The sequence below is a fragment of the Sparus aurata genome, chromosome 19 (genome assembly GCF_900880675.1).
Source record: "Sparus aurata chromosome 19, fSpaAur1.1, whole genome shotgun sequence".
NCBI classification, from domain to species: domain Eukaryota; kingdom Metazoa; phylum Chordata; class Actinopteri; order Spariformes; family Sparidae; genus Sparus; species Sparus aurata.
In genome coordinates this window covers 21,561,012-21,575,586 of record NC_044205.1, presented here as the reverse complement: position 1 = coordinate 21,575,586, position 14,575 = coordinate 21,561,012, and the positions used below count along the sequence as shown (strand labels likewise).

The window sequence follows — 14,575 nt, the reverse complement described above, 5'->3', positions numbered from 1 at the left end:
TTGGGATCACACTGGATAATTAATTTCTGAAGTTTTTGCTGTTATGAAGTATAATGTTAGATGTTTAAAGCATAATATATTGTACATAATTGTGATAAAAAGTGAAGAAAAAAATCATAAGTATATATATTCCTTTAGATACGTATTTTACGCTAGCAATAAGGTGCTGGAAAATCTTAAAAATGACCCTTAAAAGTGCTTGAAAAGTGCTTGAATTTGACCTTGAAAAATTTGTACGAACCCTGTATATGATTGAAAAGGAAGTGCAACACATCCCAACAAGTGTATAAGTTAACCTCAACCCAGGTTCTTTCTTTAAGTCGTCAACCATCTGTATAAAAATACTGATGGTAGTAAAAAAATCAGTGAAGGAATGGAGGAAACATTTCAGCTGTATTTTCCCTAGTGTTCCTTTTCTCACCGACTTCTCTTCTTCTTCATAGGAATTTTTTATTTTATGTCCAATATTGGGCATCACTTTCAGTCTTCCGCCCTAACCAATCGTCTGTTTCTTCTCTCAGCTTGATTAAATTTAAACAGTGCCTGTAAACCAACTGTCTCCACAACAGTGCTGAAAATAGAGGCCGAGGTCTACCATCATCAGGAGGCTGCAACACTGTTCAGTCTTTTACTAATGGAACAGCAGTGAAGGCTGAAGGCTTCTGTGTTTTATTTGGCGCCGAAGTAAGCCAAAATGAGAAAGCTTGCTCAAGAGCACGCCACCTGTGCTGTTAAAAAGGTTCCACACAGTCTATGCTCCCTTTTAAGGTTGATGAACATCTGTATTTAGCTGTACTTCCATGCTCGTCTCCCAGCTTCTGTATCTGCCTATTTTTGTGTAATTAAAGGTAATTTTCTCACCCACACCACATGCATCCCGACCTTAATCGTCAGTAACTCTGCCACCACCAAGAGCAACTTAAAATGTGTCGCCTTTCTGCAAATCCCGGCTCAGAACAGTAAAGGACTATCGTGTTTCTCTATAGCATCTCCTATCCTCAATCACCGGCCTCTAATGGGATATTAACCCCCCGTATAAATTCTGGACATTTTGTAGGGTCTAATCAAATCCAAAGGACATTGCAGTGGCTAGTCCAAATGTTTGGTGGGTGTTCCAACGTGAGCCAGTGATTTGGAGTAAGACATAGCAAATTCCCTATTGCACACTGCCAAGATCTCGCATGAGGCTCTGTACCACAAACACTTATATTTTCCAGCTGCAGAGAGTTCCCTCACCAGCCCACAGGGAAGAAATCCCTGTTCGTCACTGAGCCGTTTTAGTGCAAATAACGGGATTAATAACTTCAGTTTGTGTTTCTCCGAGTTTGACGGTAGCTTTTTAGGTCGACTGTGTTTCTGTTTGAGAGACAGAGACAGCAGGACTCAAGGCGGTAATTTTCTTGTAACACACTAATTTCCATAAACGTGCCTGCCCTGCGCTCACTAAAGTGAAAGAATGTCTGAAGTCCAAGTATGTTGGGTTTTCTGGCACAGCTCTGCATTTTCAGGGTTTATCGGGGCCTCACTGGAAAAAAGTAATCTAGCACGTAATAAAGTTTGGCTTCTACTCCCTCTGCATTCAAAACCGGGAACCCAGTGATGTCATTGAGTAAAACAATCCGGGCACTGGCAGTCGTTGCAATTTCAAGGCGTTTGCCAGACAGGAATGGTTTTTAGCCGGGGGGCACGTCTGTTGCTACTAATAAAAAATGAGAGACAAAATGAAGCAAAGTGCTGGATTCAAGGTCAGCCGAGAAACTACGAGACACAGATACAATCCGACTGTAAATTGGGGGCTGGGATTTAATGTTTGGTTTCTGTTTCCCCCTTCACTTCTCCCTCGTGTATGTGTGTATGTACATCGCTGTAGGGAATCAAGAGCAGCTCCAACATCTGCAGAATCAGTCAACTGTATCATACACTCAATGGCTGGATGACGTCATGGATTTATCTACTGTACTCCAGTAAATAACTGGTGAGAAGGGCTGAAGTCATTAGTTGATTAATGACTGACATAAAGATAATTTGCAGAAAATGTCTGAAAATTGATTAATTAGTTAATACATTAACCTAAAACGCAAATTAATTATGTCATCTTGGATTTAAGCATTTTCTTTCAATGACCACAAGATTAATGGATTAGTAAAGAAAATAATCAGCTGTTGCGGCTCCAGTGGAAAACAACTGAGTACTCGTTATTACTCAAGTAATGTGAGTATCTTATAGCTTTGCTCAGTATGGGAAGAAATATTCAGATTCTTTACTTGAGTAAAAAAACTTGTACCTAACTGTGAAAATACTTATGCTTAGGTTGTTTGAATTAAAGGGGACTGTCATACCTTGGTAGAGGTATAGTTTGCAAAGCTTCATGTTTTAAAAGTTCATCGTATCCTTTGTTTGTTATATCTTCAGTTGTAAAGTAAATATGTGTCATGAATTGGCAAGTAAAGCACAGACACATATCATTTGTACAGAACAGTAAAGAACTTTAGGTACTTGGATACATTCAAGGAATCTATGTTGCAATTCCAGGAGAAATGTTTTACCACTACCTGTGTCCTACATCTATACTGTATAAAAGATAATCATACAATTAATGATAAACAGCACTAATAAATGCTAAATATATAGATAATTAAACTTTAGTTCGTTATTTCAATGTTAACAAACAATAAAATGCTTCATAAACCAAAGTTGCAACTGATGTTAATAATAATAATTTGTAAAAGGTTAATAATTACTGTGTAGTTCATCTGTACACATCAATTGTTTGGCCGTTATAAAGCTACATATGGTGTTTTCTAAATCTTTACAATTGCTTCTTATATGGCTAAAAAGTGTTTCATTTTCCCTAACAATAAAATAAGTATAATCACTATAAATTAACCATTCATCAATGATGGTTATTCTAAAGGGTTGTCATAATTTTTGTAGAAAACATGATTTAAAGTTAGAGCTTTATGCAACAGAACAAAAGTCACTTAAAAATGAGCTTCACCTCCACCAAATAAAACAGAAAAATGATGCATTTACATTAATGTATTCATAATATTGATGTTTTATAGCCTACACATAGTACTTCTGATACTTTTCTTTCTATCAAACTTCTAAGAGATTAACGAAGGGGACTATATTTGCACTGGCAGGTCTATTTCTACCTTAATTTAAGGATCTGAGTGCATTTTAATGTTATATAACCACATATACAGTAAAGGATAGTCCATTGGTGGTTGGACAGTCTGTGTGATCTGAGGGGAAAACAAACTAATTTAAAATCCTGATTTTAAGTGCGCGTTTGTCCTTTTATTCCACGTTTGATTGCGGCTCAATGAGAAGTCTGTCACGGGCTGGGTGGAGAAGCGGAGCAGTGTTGGTCAGACAGGCGCGGGGCGCTGCAGGGGGAGGGGACCGGGAGGAGGGGGGGGGGGGGAGGGATATCTAGCAGTCGTGGTGGGGGGTTCAAATACAGCTGTGCTCGGTCACACTTTCGCGCAGGACGTTCGTTTCTGTGTCAGGGGGTGTACACGGTCAACTTTCTCCTCCAGTGTTTCTCTTCACGGCTCTCCACTTCACTTCACTCCAGTTCACCGGGGACTCAAGTGGCTGCTGTCGCAATTAAGGAACCGCGCCTGTTGCTCTCTAATTCCCCTGCGCCACTTTTTTTTACCACCATTCCCCCAGGAGCAGAAGTCTCAAGAGCTGAGGATTTCTCCCTTTTCCCCTCTTTATTGTTTTATTATCGCGAGAGCGCAGCCTACATTAGGGAAAGGACCCCCTGCTCCTGATCCCGATCCTGGAGCCTAACAGTCCAGCCGGTCACCGGGAGCGCGCACACCATAACAGCAATGGAGTACCTCAAGTTTTGTTTTGTGTTTTCATGCTGGCTGAAGTTTGCAAACTCTGTCTCCTCTACTGAAACGCCTCAGGCTCCTGCGCCTATTCCTAAAGGTGAGCAAAAAAAAACAAAACAAGACAAAAAACTTTCTCCCATTGTTCCCGAAATCCAATAAATACGCGAAGCTGCATCATATTCTATGGCTTTGGTCGAACTTTTTTTTTTTTTTTTTTTTTATGTCTAGTTGCATCTCAGATCATGTCAAGTGTCCAAACAGAGGGATATCTGTGTTTCTGGGATGAGATTTACTGTACAAGACTTGTAGGCTGCGCGCCAGTGAAAATGTGTCCGGCGCTGAGTACTGTAGGTCGGAGCGTAAATGACATGATGATAGTGCCGCGCACAGGAAGAAGCGTCTGCGGTTTCTGCTCTCACTATCCCATTTTAATTCCATGTTGTGTGTTGTTTTTACGCACGCACACACATCAAACACACACACACACACCCAAGGCTGTAGAATGTGAATGCTTTGGTGCTCCTAAGTTTGGATTTTATACACTATTTTATACACTATTACAAATAACAGTAATAAAAAAGTAGTGTTTATGCGCGCAGAAATCCATTTTATTTAACAGCAAAACAAGCAATTATGTTGCTTTGAGACACAGAGCATCAGTTGTAAAAAGCTGTTTGGGAGGAGAGCCAAGATGTTAAGGCTGCAACCTGTTTGAGTGCGCAGCCACTGCAGACAACCTATATACTGTTTGCATGCATATGTTTTTTTATGAACCCCAGATGTGTCACAGGTTTTTATTGACTGGTTTGAAAGGCCTGCCCCTGTTAGCATGTCGCTGGGGCTAAATTGCTCCAAATTGACCCCAAATCATTTTCAGTAAAACACAGCCCCTTTCACACTCAAGGGGCACCTTGTAAAAACCTGCAAACAACAACATAAGTGGGTGCATATGTTCTTTGTATACCACAGCCGTGTGGGTTTTTTTTTTTTTCTTTTAAGATAAGCCTGCTTCTTTTCTAATGATGCATGTTGATAGGGGGGAGGCAGAGCACCATCAGGGCACAACAGCTGCTTTCAGTCTCCACAGGCTTGTTTTTTGTCTTCCACACAGTAGCCACGTTTAACCGTAGGAGGGGTGCAAAAGTTTACGAGAGCCTCGTCGGTGCACCTCGGATGAGTTGTGGCACAAGTGAACTGACTAAATCTCTACTAAGTCTCTCATGAATGGAATTTCATTTAAGGTAAATCAACAGTTTTAAATGAAAGGTTTGATACTTTAACATCATTTAATGACCGACGTTAAAGACGATGTCGTTTTGGGGAAAACGTTTTATTCGTTAACTGGTTTGTATGCATAAACACACCAAATAAACAAACCCTCTTTGTTTTCAGGACAGAGCAAACAAACTGACCTTAAACGACAAAACAATATCATACTGTTTTACTTTGTTTATATGTGGCGGACCCTGCCACATTTCTAGCTTCAGACAGTGTTCTGGGGACCTTAATGTGCTTTCTTCAGTTATGGACAAAATATATATTTGAGTTTGTATCATTATGTCTTTATCGTTGCAAATATCACAGTTCTGAGTTTTAGGTTCTCCTCCAAAACTACATAGTGTCCCTTAAGTATGCTAGTCAATCATTGCATTTCAACTGGAACTGGAATTGGGACAGATGTTTCAGCAAAACACAGTTATTTAGACTAGCATGGGAAATCATTCTTGAACTACTAAAGACAGTTTTATGGACCATACAAGGCACCAGAGATTCATTCTAAGAACTCCACGAATACCCTAACCTTTTATGGTCAGTTATTATAACACAAGCCAAACAGAGAATCTCAAGACCCAACACATTGCCTGAAGCAAGGTTTCATTATATGCAAAAGTTGTAGAGCAGAAGTTCTTTAGATTTGTTCTCATTTTCTAATCCAGATGTGTTTTTGGTTGGGTCATACTGTCGTGATAAAACATTGTTGTACACCAGTTATGAGCCACTATGGGGCCTGTCTTGGTCTTAACATCAGAAAGACTTGTCTCACCTCATTTACGATGTGTTAAAAGTGCCGAATATCAACTTGATGACTAATGTCTGCCCCCCCCCAACACTTTTCCTTTCGTTCGCGAAGAAAGAAGGACGCATTATTTGCTGTGTGCAAATAAGGAAAGCCTAAATATTCTCTGTTAGAAGTGTCATCCATCGCAGCAGATGCAGACATTTATGGAGGGGGGGGGGGCAAGATGCTGGTTGTCATAGTGACCGGGTTTAAAAAGACGGAAATATAAAGGTGACAGAAAAAAAATGCTTAATTCACAGGTATTTGTGTTAAACGCCAGCTGTGCGAGTTGAGATGTGGGGTGAGTGTTTTTTTTTTCTCAATTGGTGCAAAACAAATGCAGGTTTCTGTTGTAGCGCAGGTGCGAATGGTGTGATTCAGCAGTGGAAAGGGACGGCGGAGGAAGCAGGAATGCAGACCTCTGCCCATTTCTCACCTAAGCGCACCTGGCCGGCCGCTGTGAACAGTGGACGTGGCTGTTGGTTTTGTCGGTGTTTGGAAAGTTACAAAAATTGGGCGGCGTAGACCCCCACTGTCAGGCCGCCTGAAAGGAGCCTTTCACTGCCCTCCGACTGACTGTGTGAACAGCTCTTCGGATTGAGTGTGCACTGGATTTTAACATGCAGTTCTTGTGGTGCGAGCCCGTGCGAGACTATTTTATCCAACGGCGAGCCAATCCTAGACTTAATAGTTTTCTCCTTCAAATCATTTGCTTGAATTGATTTGACGAGATTCTTTAAAGGTCCGGTGCGCAGGATTTTGGAGGATTTATTGGCAGAAATAGAATATGAGATTCATGATGGTGTTTTTATTGAGATAAGAATCATGTTTTGTTGCCTTACAGTGAGTTCTTTATATCTACAGGTGGCGCAGCTCCTCTTCTAAGGAGTCCACCATGTTTCTTAGGAGGCCCGGGAAGGACAAATAAAACAGTGGCTCTGGGGCGGCCCATTGTGTTTTACAGCCACGTAGCATCTTCTAAACGCCTGACGGGGGGGGGGGGGCATCCGCAACCTCTGCTAGATGCCACGTAATTCTGCACACTGGAACTTTAGGTTGCTAATTTGATCGAAGTCCCACCCTTCCCTTAGTTATTCTTGCTAGGTTGGACAAGTTTGATAATAGGAAACATGGACAGAGAGGAAAGAAGAATCATTTTAGCATTTTTATTCATGGCTACAAACCACATCCTTGACCTTTAATACGTTAGCTAGCCAGATAACACTCTAACCCAAGATGTGACTACACACAACATGATTTGTCCGTGAATTTGTTGAATTTGAACAGACAAAGGTGTCTTTGGTGATGGCGAGGCCTACCACACGGTCCAATCCACTCTCTACACGGGGCAAAAGTTTGGGAGTGTAAAAAAAAAAAACAACCCAATCACACCTCCCACACAATCAAGGTGTAGAGTATTGCTTTTAGAGGTCGCCCACGGCATCTTTTAACCATCTCGTCAGCTTGTTTTTCTTCTCAACATCGGCCAACTTGGCAAATAGCACATACATGTTTAACGGGAAATGTGAAAGAAAAGAAAAATAATCAACCGTTTTTGGGCAACAGAGCCAAAAATGCTCAGGGTTTAGGATTCCACAATATTGGTGTCCTGGTAAAACGAACACGTTTCAGAAAGCCAGTGCTTGTCTAGTGCATTCAGAGATGTGCTGAAAGTATTAACTTGGGGGTTTTGTATTCCCGTCAGTCACTAGTGCTCATTACTTGGTAAGCGTATGTGTGTGTGGGCGTAGAGGACACCATTACTCAGACTGATCCAATGGAATAGTCATCTTTAGATTAGACCTTTCCCAGACATCTCTGACGTGTCAGTAGGCGGAATTTTATAGAGAAGAAAAGGAAACTCCGCCTAAAGTTGTCCATGCCTTGTATACTGTATAATAGCGCTCTCTATTGCCTTTAATTCCAGTCTAACAAACTAACAAACCCTGTTGGCAGGTTTAGCCTATAATCAAGTCTTAGAACATTGTCACTATATCACCACAAGGTTGGTTCCGTGCCTCGTTTTCAGCCAAATATGCGTTGCGTTGTCTGCTTTTTCGCTCCCGTTTCTCTCAGCTCAGTCTGAGGTGTTTTCTGCCAACTATCACAAAGATAAAAACAACAGGATAGCAAGCTGACAGTTCCCATGATGCAAAGCATTCCTCTTAGGCAGGACTGCAAACAGACAACAATTCAGTTGTCTTGTCAGGACTATGGCTACGGTACAAATGCGTATTGTTCTACCTAGCGAGTCATTTTAAATGATGAGTGGCTGAGAAATTGAGAAACAGTTCATCTTCGGCAAGAGCTGTGTTGTCTGAAAGTTGATACAGCTGACAGGTATACTGTCAAAAGACTGTATTGTTAAAACCCACAGAACCTTTCTGTAGCACACCAGTGCAATATTGTTTTTTTAAAAAGAGAGAAATGGCAACAAGTATGTTTGGCCGTCACACTAAAACAAACAGCGTCCAATTGTCAGAAGTTGGCAGGACCAAGGAAACTTGCCTTCGGTTAAATCAACTATAATAAATTCATACATGAGAGAAAACAACAAAGGTATTTCCTTTTATTCAGAAGTTCTAGTTTGTTGTTTTGAGGTTGATTAAGGTTTTCCTGTTGCAAAAGTACAGTCTTTTTTCAGACCCTTTTATGCGATTGCTAATCACTGAAGCCTGTTAAAACAAACCTGCGAGCTGAGAAGAACATGCACAGAAGCCAAAGCATGCACTCAGGGAGCAGATCACTGCTTATCTTTAAACCATTTTCAGTTTGTTTTCCAAGTAGAGAAAAACGTTTGTGGTGTGGAGCCTGTGGGTAGAATCAGATTAAAACGTTTGGCCCATATCCCTTTGCAACAAAATATAATTGCTCATATCATAAAATTGTGTCCTGCTTTCAATTAACAGTAATTTTAGCACACAAATTAGTCAACTAACCGATTAAAGTGTTCTGTTTAGCCTCAAATCGTTAACCTGCAAGTAGATGTGTGTTCGGGTCAACAGTGAAGGATCTAAAGCTCATCAGTGACCTCAGATTTTGGTCAACAGAGGAAATGTCTGTCCTAACCGTAATCACTCTCAACCTAACAACAGCTGAATCTATTGTTCCCCCCCTCTACATTCTAATTGTTTTTTGTAGGGTAAAGCTAATGAGCTATTCCCGATTCAAAATGACGTGTGACGGGACTCCAAAATTGTTTCCTGGCATAATGCGGGTGACATCATGCCACATCCTAGGGCTGAAGTTCCTGTGGTTAGACGCGTGTAATTGAAAGCACAGACCTTTTCGGCGGATGCCCTGCAACGCTCTCGTATTATGGATATGTTTTGTCAATCATGGCGGCTCTGAAACGTCTCCAGTGAATGAATTCTTTTAGTCGTGGACAGCCAAAATAATGTCCAATTAACCAGCCGGTTGAGCTTTAGGTTTTCTGGTCTCTAGGGTGCCCACCTCTCAAATCTGGTGACAACTGGTAATTACAAACACATGGAGCAAACACCTAAGTAGTAACAGTGGTGTGAAATGTTTTAGGTGAAAAGGAAAGTTAACCTGTCTAGGGGCACCTGGCTTTTGGACATCAGAAGTGCTACTTCTTGGCCAAACCTGCTTGTAGTTACATTAAATGGCTAAAGCATTCTAAAGCTAAGTTTTTAAAAGTAATTGCGGGTCTTAAAAGACGGGATGAATTGATTTCTGTGTCCATTTATCAGTGTTATAGGCATTCAGTCTCGCACAGAGTTTATAGACGTGTTCAAGAAGTCTTTGATATTCCTTCTTAAGCCGCCTGGATGCTTTATCAGAACTGCTTGTTGGATTGTCAGACAGCTTCAGGAACCACCGTCGGGTTTGATGGGGGCTGTGTCCGATTCTCCGTTTCTGTAACTTTCCACTTCCCGCAGCGATTTCGCCGGCTGTGTGGATGTGACAAAGGAGCCAGGGTTTGAAGTTCTCCGTCTAGCTCTCTTTTCCTAATTCGTTACTAAGCTATTTCTGTGCCTTCTCATGTGCACAGCCGAGAGAAACGCTGTGAATGCCTTTCCAGGAGAGAGAGACTGTCTGAAAATGTGCGTCACTGTCCCCGCATTTAAACTCTACGATGGCAGGCCTTTTCACGCCACCTTCAAGTGTGGCCGTTCGGAAAAGTTATGAACGGTTTTGGTTTCCAACATGGTCAGACAAAATCCCAGAATGACCCAGCTCTGAGACCTGAGAGCTGCTGTAAGCGTCATTTTTTAATTAAAATAAGTGTTAAATAGCTCAATATTACAACAGTAATCACTGGCATGGAGTGTTTCAGTAAGAGAAAAGAAAGAAGAAGAATTCTGGTATTGCTGTCCACTTCATCCAAGGGTTAGATATGACTGTACACTACCTGCTCACCACCAAACAGAAGGCTAGTGCCGTTCGTGACTAGCTGCTGCTAAAGAACCAGAAATGTCTCTACTGTGTTGAAAGTTGCACCATTACTGCCATATCGACTTAAAAACTCTCTATGTCAACTTGTGTCAGAATCACTTTGAAAATGAACCTCTCCACAATAATGATTTCAAGAGATCAGTTGTCATGTCTTATTTTTAACTGCTGTATTAAATGCACATGTTGGCACTGATGGTCAGATTAACACCGTCCTGGTTCCAGCTGTGGCACAATATTCCAACAGCAGCACCATGTGAATGTGATAAGGTCTGCTTCCAGGTGAAGAAACAAAATTTTTTGGGGGGGATAATTTCGATTTATAACCTGAAGATTAAGTAGCGACAGAATTACAGTAACCTTTACAACATACAAGAACATGACTTCTGCCCTTTTATCTTTTGCAAGATGGCACTGAGGAATGTTAAGCATGTTATGGTCCCCGTGTACAGAGATGAGCTTTGTTTCTGCTCTGACCCAGCCTGTCAGTTTCCAACATTTGGTTTGTGAGTGGGACTGTGCTTGTCTTCTCACTGCTGGGGTGAAGAATAAGGCCACTGACACATCTGCCTTTTTCATTTCTCTGCTTAGGTATTGCTTTTCATTTGCTTGGGACTTGGTGACAGATGTGTCTCCACCTAGTTGTAAAAACTTCCTTAACACATCGTGTTTGGACCCTGAAAACAGCAAAAATTGTTGTTTTTGCCAACCGCACACAACATACCGACATAATACTGAAGGAATTTCCGATGAATTTGGTCTTTAGAGGAAGCTGCTGTCAGGATGCTGCCTTGAGTAATGCAGGGATTTCAGCTGTGCAACCCGAACATATCAATGCTAAGATCATGGCACGGCTCCAAGGCCAAGGCCCATCCATGAAAAGTTATGGCCTGGGAGTGTGTTACAATCAGCACTTTAAACAGTTTCTTACTGCTCGTCTTCTACCCTGAAGTTCAATTTTCATATAATCTGATGAGGGCTGTCTTTTCAGGATTGTGGTCATCCTTAGGGCAGATCTCCAGGTTCAGTGATGGCACATCGGGTTGCATGACAGCCTGAATATAGCCTAATTTGGTTATAAGCAACCATTTTCATTTTCCCTCCAGCTCAGCATATCTTGGACTGCACAAAATTGCCCAAAAATCATTGTGATTGCAATATGATTCACAATTGGGAATGATAAAAACTGGAGAAGAAAATTTGTAGGCCAGAGCTTCTTTACAGCACTACAATACTTCATTATAATGCTTTTTTTTTTGGGTCACACATTTGACTTTTTGGCTGACATATTGCGATTTGGATGATGTTATGATTAATTATGCAGATCTGAACAGTTTCACCTGCAGATTAAAGGCAGGATCAGTCAAATAGGACAGATAAAAGAACGTGGGCTGGTAACTGAACTGCTTGCACTTTCCTTTGCCCTTTCACTTTCCAGATAATTTTAGAGAGCCGTTAGGTGAACGTCGGTGGTTTATTTACTTGGACGACCAAAATAGAAAGAACAGGGTTTTGTGTTCACTGGCCAAGACCGTCTCATCAAAGTGGAAAGATCCTGGTATCCTTATATTCAAGGCCAGGGCTCATTCCCATGATACCTCTTTCCGTTCTGCAAGAAATGCTTACTTAAGCTGAGCCCCAGCCAGTGAGTCAGAACTTTTGCCCACTGAAGTGTGAAAGTTTACCTAGACGGCTGAACCCCATGTGGTACGGAGAAAGAATGAGAGGGAAAAAGCCGCTTGGCCTCCGTTCTTTACTTGGAGAAGAGTTACAGCAGCACTGTATGAGCTGAAGTACGTTCCTATCCTCCTGTGGGCTGTTCTCACAGAACTTACATGAGAGTGAGCTGTGTTTACTCTGACTACACACTCATCTCCCCAAATCGCAGCTGTCTAAAAAAAACCCCTTTGTTTGAGTGTTGCCAACTGTCTCTCAGTTATTCCTCATTATTAGTGCGATTGTGGTGTTCATATAGAAAAAACAAACATGAAACGACTGGACAGTTGGCTCAGGATTCAGTGTTGTACTTGGAAGGTAGATTTGTGCCTCTGTTGTCTGCAAACAATCATTTTTTTCTCTCTTGGGGACCAATTTGAACAATGAGGCAATATCTGACAGGCGTACTGGCAGAAAATAATATTTGGTCTGAGTGTTGCATGAAAATGGCAAACAAACAGATTGGTCTGGAGACTTCTGGCACCATTTCTTAATTGTAAGCAAAGATAAATCAAGTGAGAAATTTTGGACGGACCAGAGGGACTAAATTATTTCTGTTGGTGGTTTTGAGCTAAAAGTAAAGCACTAACCAGCACAGACGTGCAATCAGGAGCCAAATCAGTAAGACAATGCCCGTTTTCCTCAATATGAAAGAGGAATTGCACACAGTAGAGTAGTTCTTATCTGGCCTGGATCAAAGCAGTCCCTTGGCATAACTTTGCAAATGATACAGGCCTGTTCTGATAACATTTTAAATACGCATGTTAAAAATGTAATAAGTGAGAAGAGTAATTCACAGGTTGTTCACCTCAGATGTAACTTTTAAATAATAAGTGGCTGCACATCATACAGTCTTAAACAGACTCACTCATCAGGATGTCGGGCCTGCAACAATAGTCACTTCTGGGAAGACAACTGGCATTTATTTGCATTGCAGAAATATGTGAAATCAGGCAGCAGAGAAAAAAACAGCATGTAGACCTACAACAGTTTACACATGACTCGGTGAAGTAAGGGTTTTACCCATAAAACCAGAGCTGGCGATTGCTCAACCTGTGGAAAGACTAACTGAGACGGTTTTGGTAAATTTATTTTGTTTCAGGATAAGCTATCGATACAATTAAGATAATCTTAGTTCGGTGAAAGAAAGGAACTTGAATTCACAAGGTGTGCAGTTGTATTTTTCTCTTTAATAAGGAAAAATGCTGTAAGAATATTTGTAGTTTACTATGTTTTCTCCCCCGCCCCCTGTGCATCCACACACACACGTGTAAATGTATTTGCAATCACTGTTGCCAGTTTAAAATCTGCTACTTTTCTGTAAAAAAATGGTGAATCAACACTTTAAGAGTGCAATGGCGACCACTTTAAGCCAGTTATTCATAGTTGGATGTACAATGTAACAATGAAGGCGACTCATAATTCCTTCCCCTGCAATTTGTGTTTTATTTGGAGACGATATCATATTATCCGGCTAAGGTTTCCAGCCATAGTTCACATGAGGCCACTCAGAATCCTCAGGGATTTTTTTTTTTTCCCAGCAGGAATTATGTATGGAAAAGCCACGAGAGAGACTTGCCTATGTGTTTGAACAACATTTTTAATGTGGGACATAAAAGTGTCTATCTCATCTCATTTAAATCAAAGGTGGTTTGCGTCCCGAGGCTGTACTTAACTGGGAGCTTGCTTGTTGGGATGCACTCGTGTGGCCCGCATGTTAACGACGAGGAGAAAGTCTGTGGTTCTATAGGGTCAGGGAGAAGTCACCGAGGGGTTAATGGGTGTAAGCTGTCAGCCTATTCCTTCCTGGTGGGAAATGTATCCCTGACATTACAGGCAAGTCAGTGGTTTTGAATTCAGTAGTTTAGTGTTGAGGTAACTGATATAAATAAGTCAAGCTTACTGAATAAAAGCAGGGAGCACCATTGGCGTTACTTGCACAAAGACAAACTAAGCTACTGGTGATAAATTTCTGATTTATGGGAACAGAAAAATGAATTAGAATGATTGCAAATACAAAACATATGTCCTGGCTGTAATCTCAACATTCTGAAACAGAGAATTTCCATGTAGGTTTCAAAGTATTGGCAAGAGATTCCCAGCAGAAAATAGTTAAGGCATCAGTACTTGGTCGGAACCGCTGGTCCGATAGTTGAAAGACTTTGGAAACTATAAGATTTGCTTTACACAGCAAAAAAGGAGGAAAGAGTGTATAGTTTAATTCACATCTTTTATCCAAAGGAGAAGGCCTCACTGCATAAATTTAGCAGACATGATTGCCTGACCTCGGCTTCAACTTTGCCGCTGTGATAGTCGAGACTGGTAGGAAGCATGTAAACCTCACCCTGTAGCCATTAAAATCACTTGTTTTACCGGGCTACACGGAACATGTGTTTCCCAAATGTGGTAGACGCCACCCCCCCAAGCCAAGAACACGAACAGGGACACACCTGTGGCTCATAACAGGCATCTCTTCCCTCTGTTAAAACTCACTTTGTTCTGAATCTGCTCAGTTCTTTGCTATATTTCATCT

General features: G+C 41.2%; 1 protein-coding gene and 1 long non-coding RNA gene across 9 annotated transcripts in view; one reads left to right on the top strand and one right to left on the bottom strand.

Moving 5' to 3' along the window:
* The window catches only part of LOC115569660 (uncharacterized), a 281,040-nt gene that overhangs the window by 76,314 nt on the left and 190,151 nt on the right, over positions 1 to 14,575 (bottom strand). The gene's annotated exons all lie outside the window — the stretch shown is intronic.
* plod2 (procollagen-lysine, 2-oxoglutarate 5-dioxygenase 2) overlaps positions 3,440 to 14,575 on the top strand; it is a 37,922-nt gene continuing 26,786 nt past the window's right edge. For both annotated transcript variants that reach the window (XM_030397688.1, XM_030397687.1), the window contains exon 1: positions 3,440 to 3,948. In XM_030397688.1, coding sequence (XP_030253548.1) covers positions 3,846 to 3,948 — 103 coding nt within the window. In that variant the 5' untranslated portion in view covers positions 3,440 to 3,845. The remainder of the gene's footprint in view (positions 3,949 to 14,575) is intronic.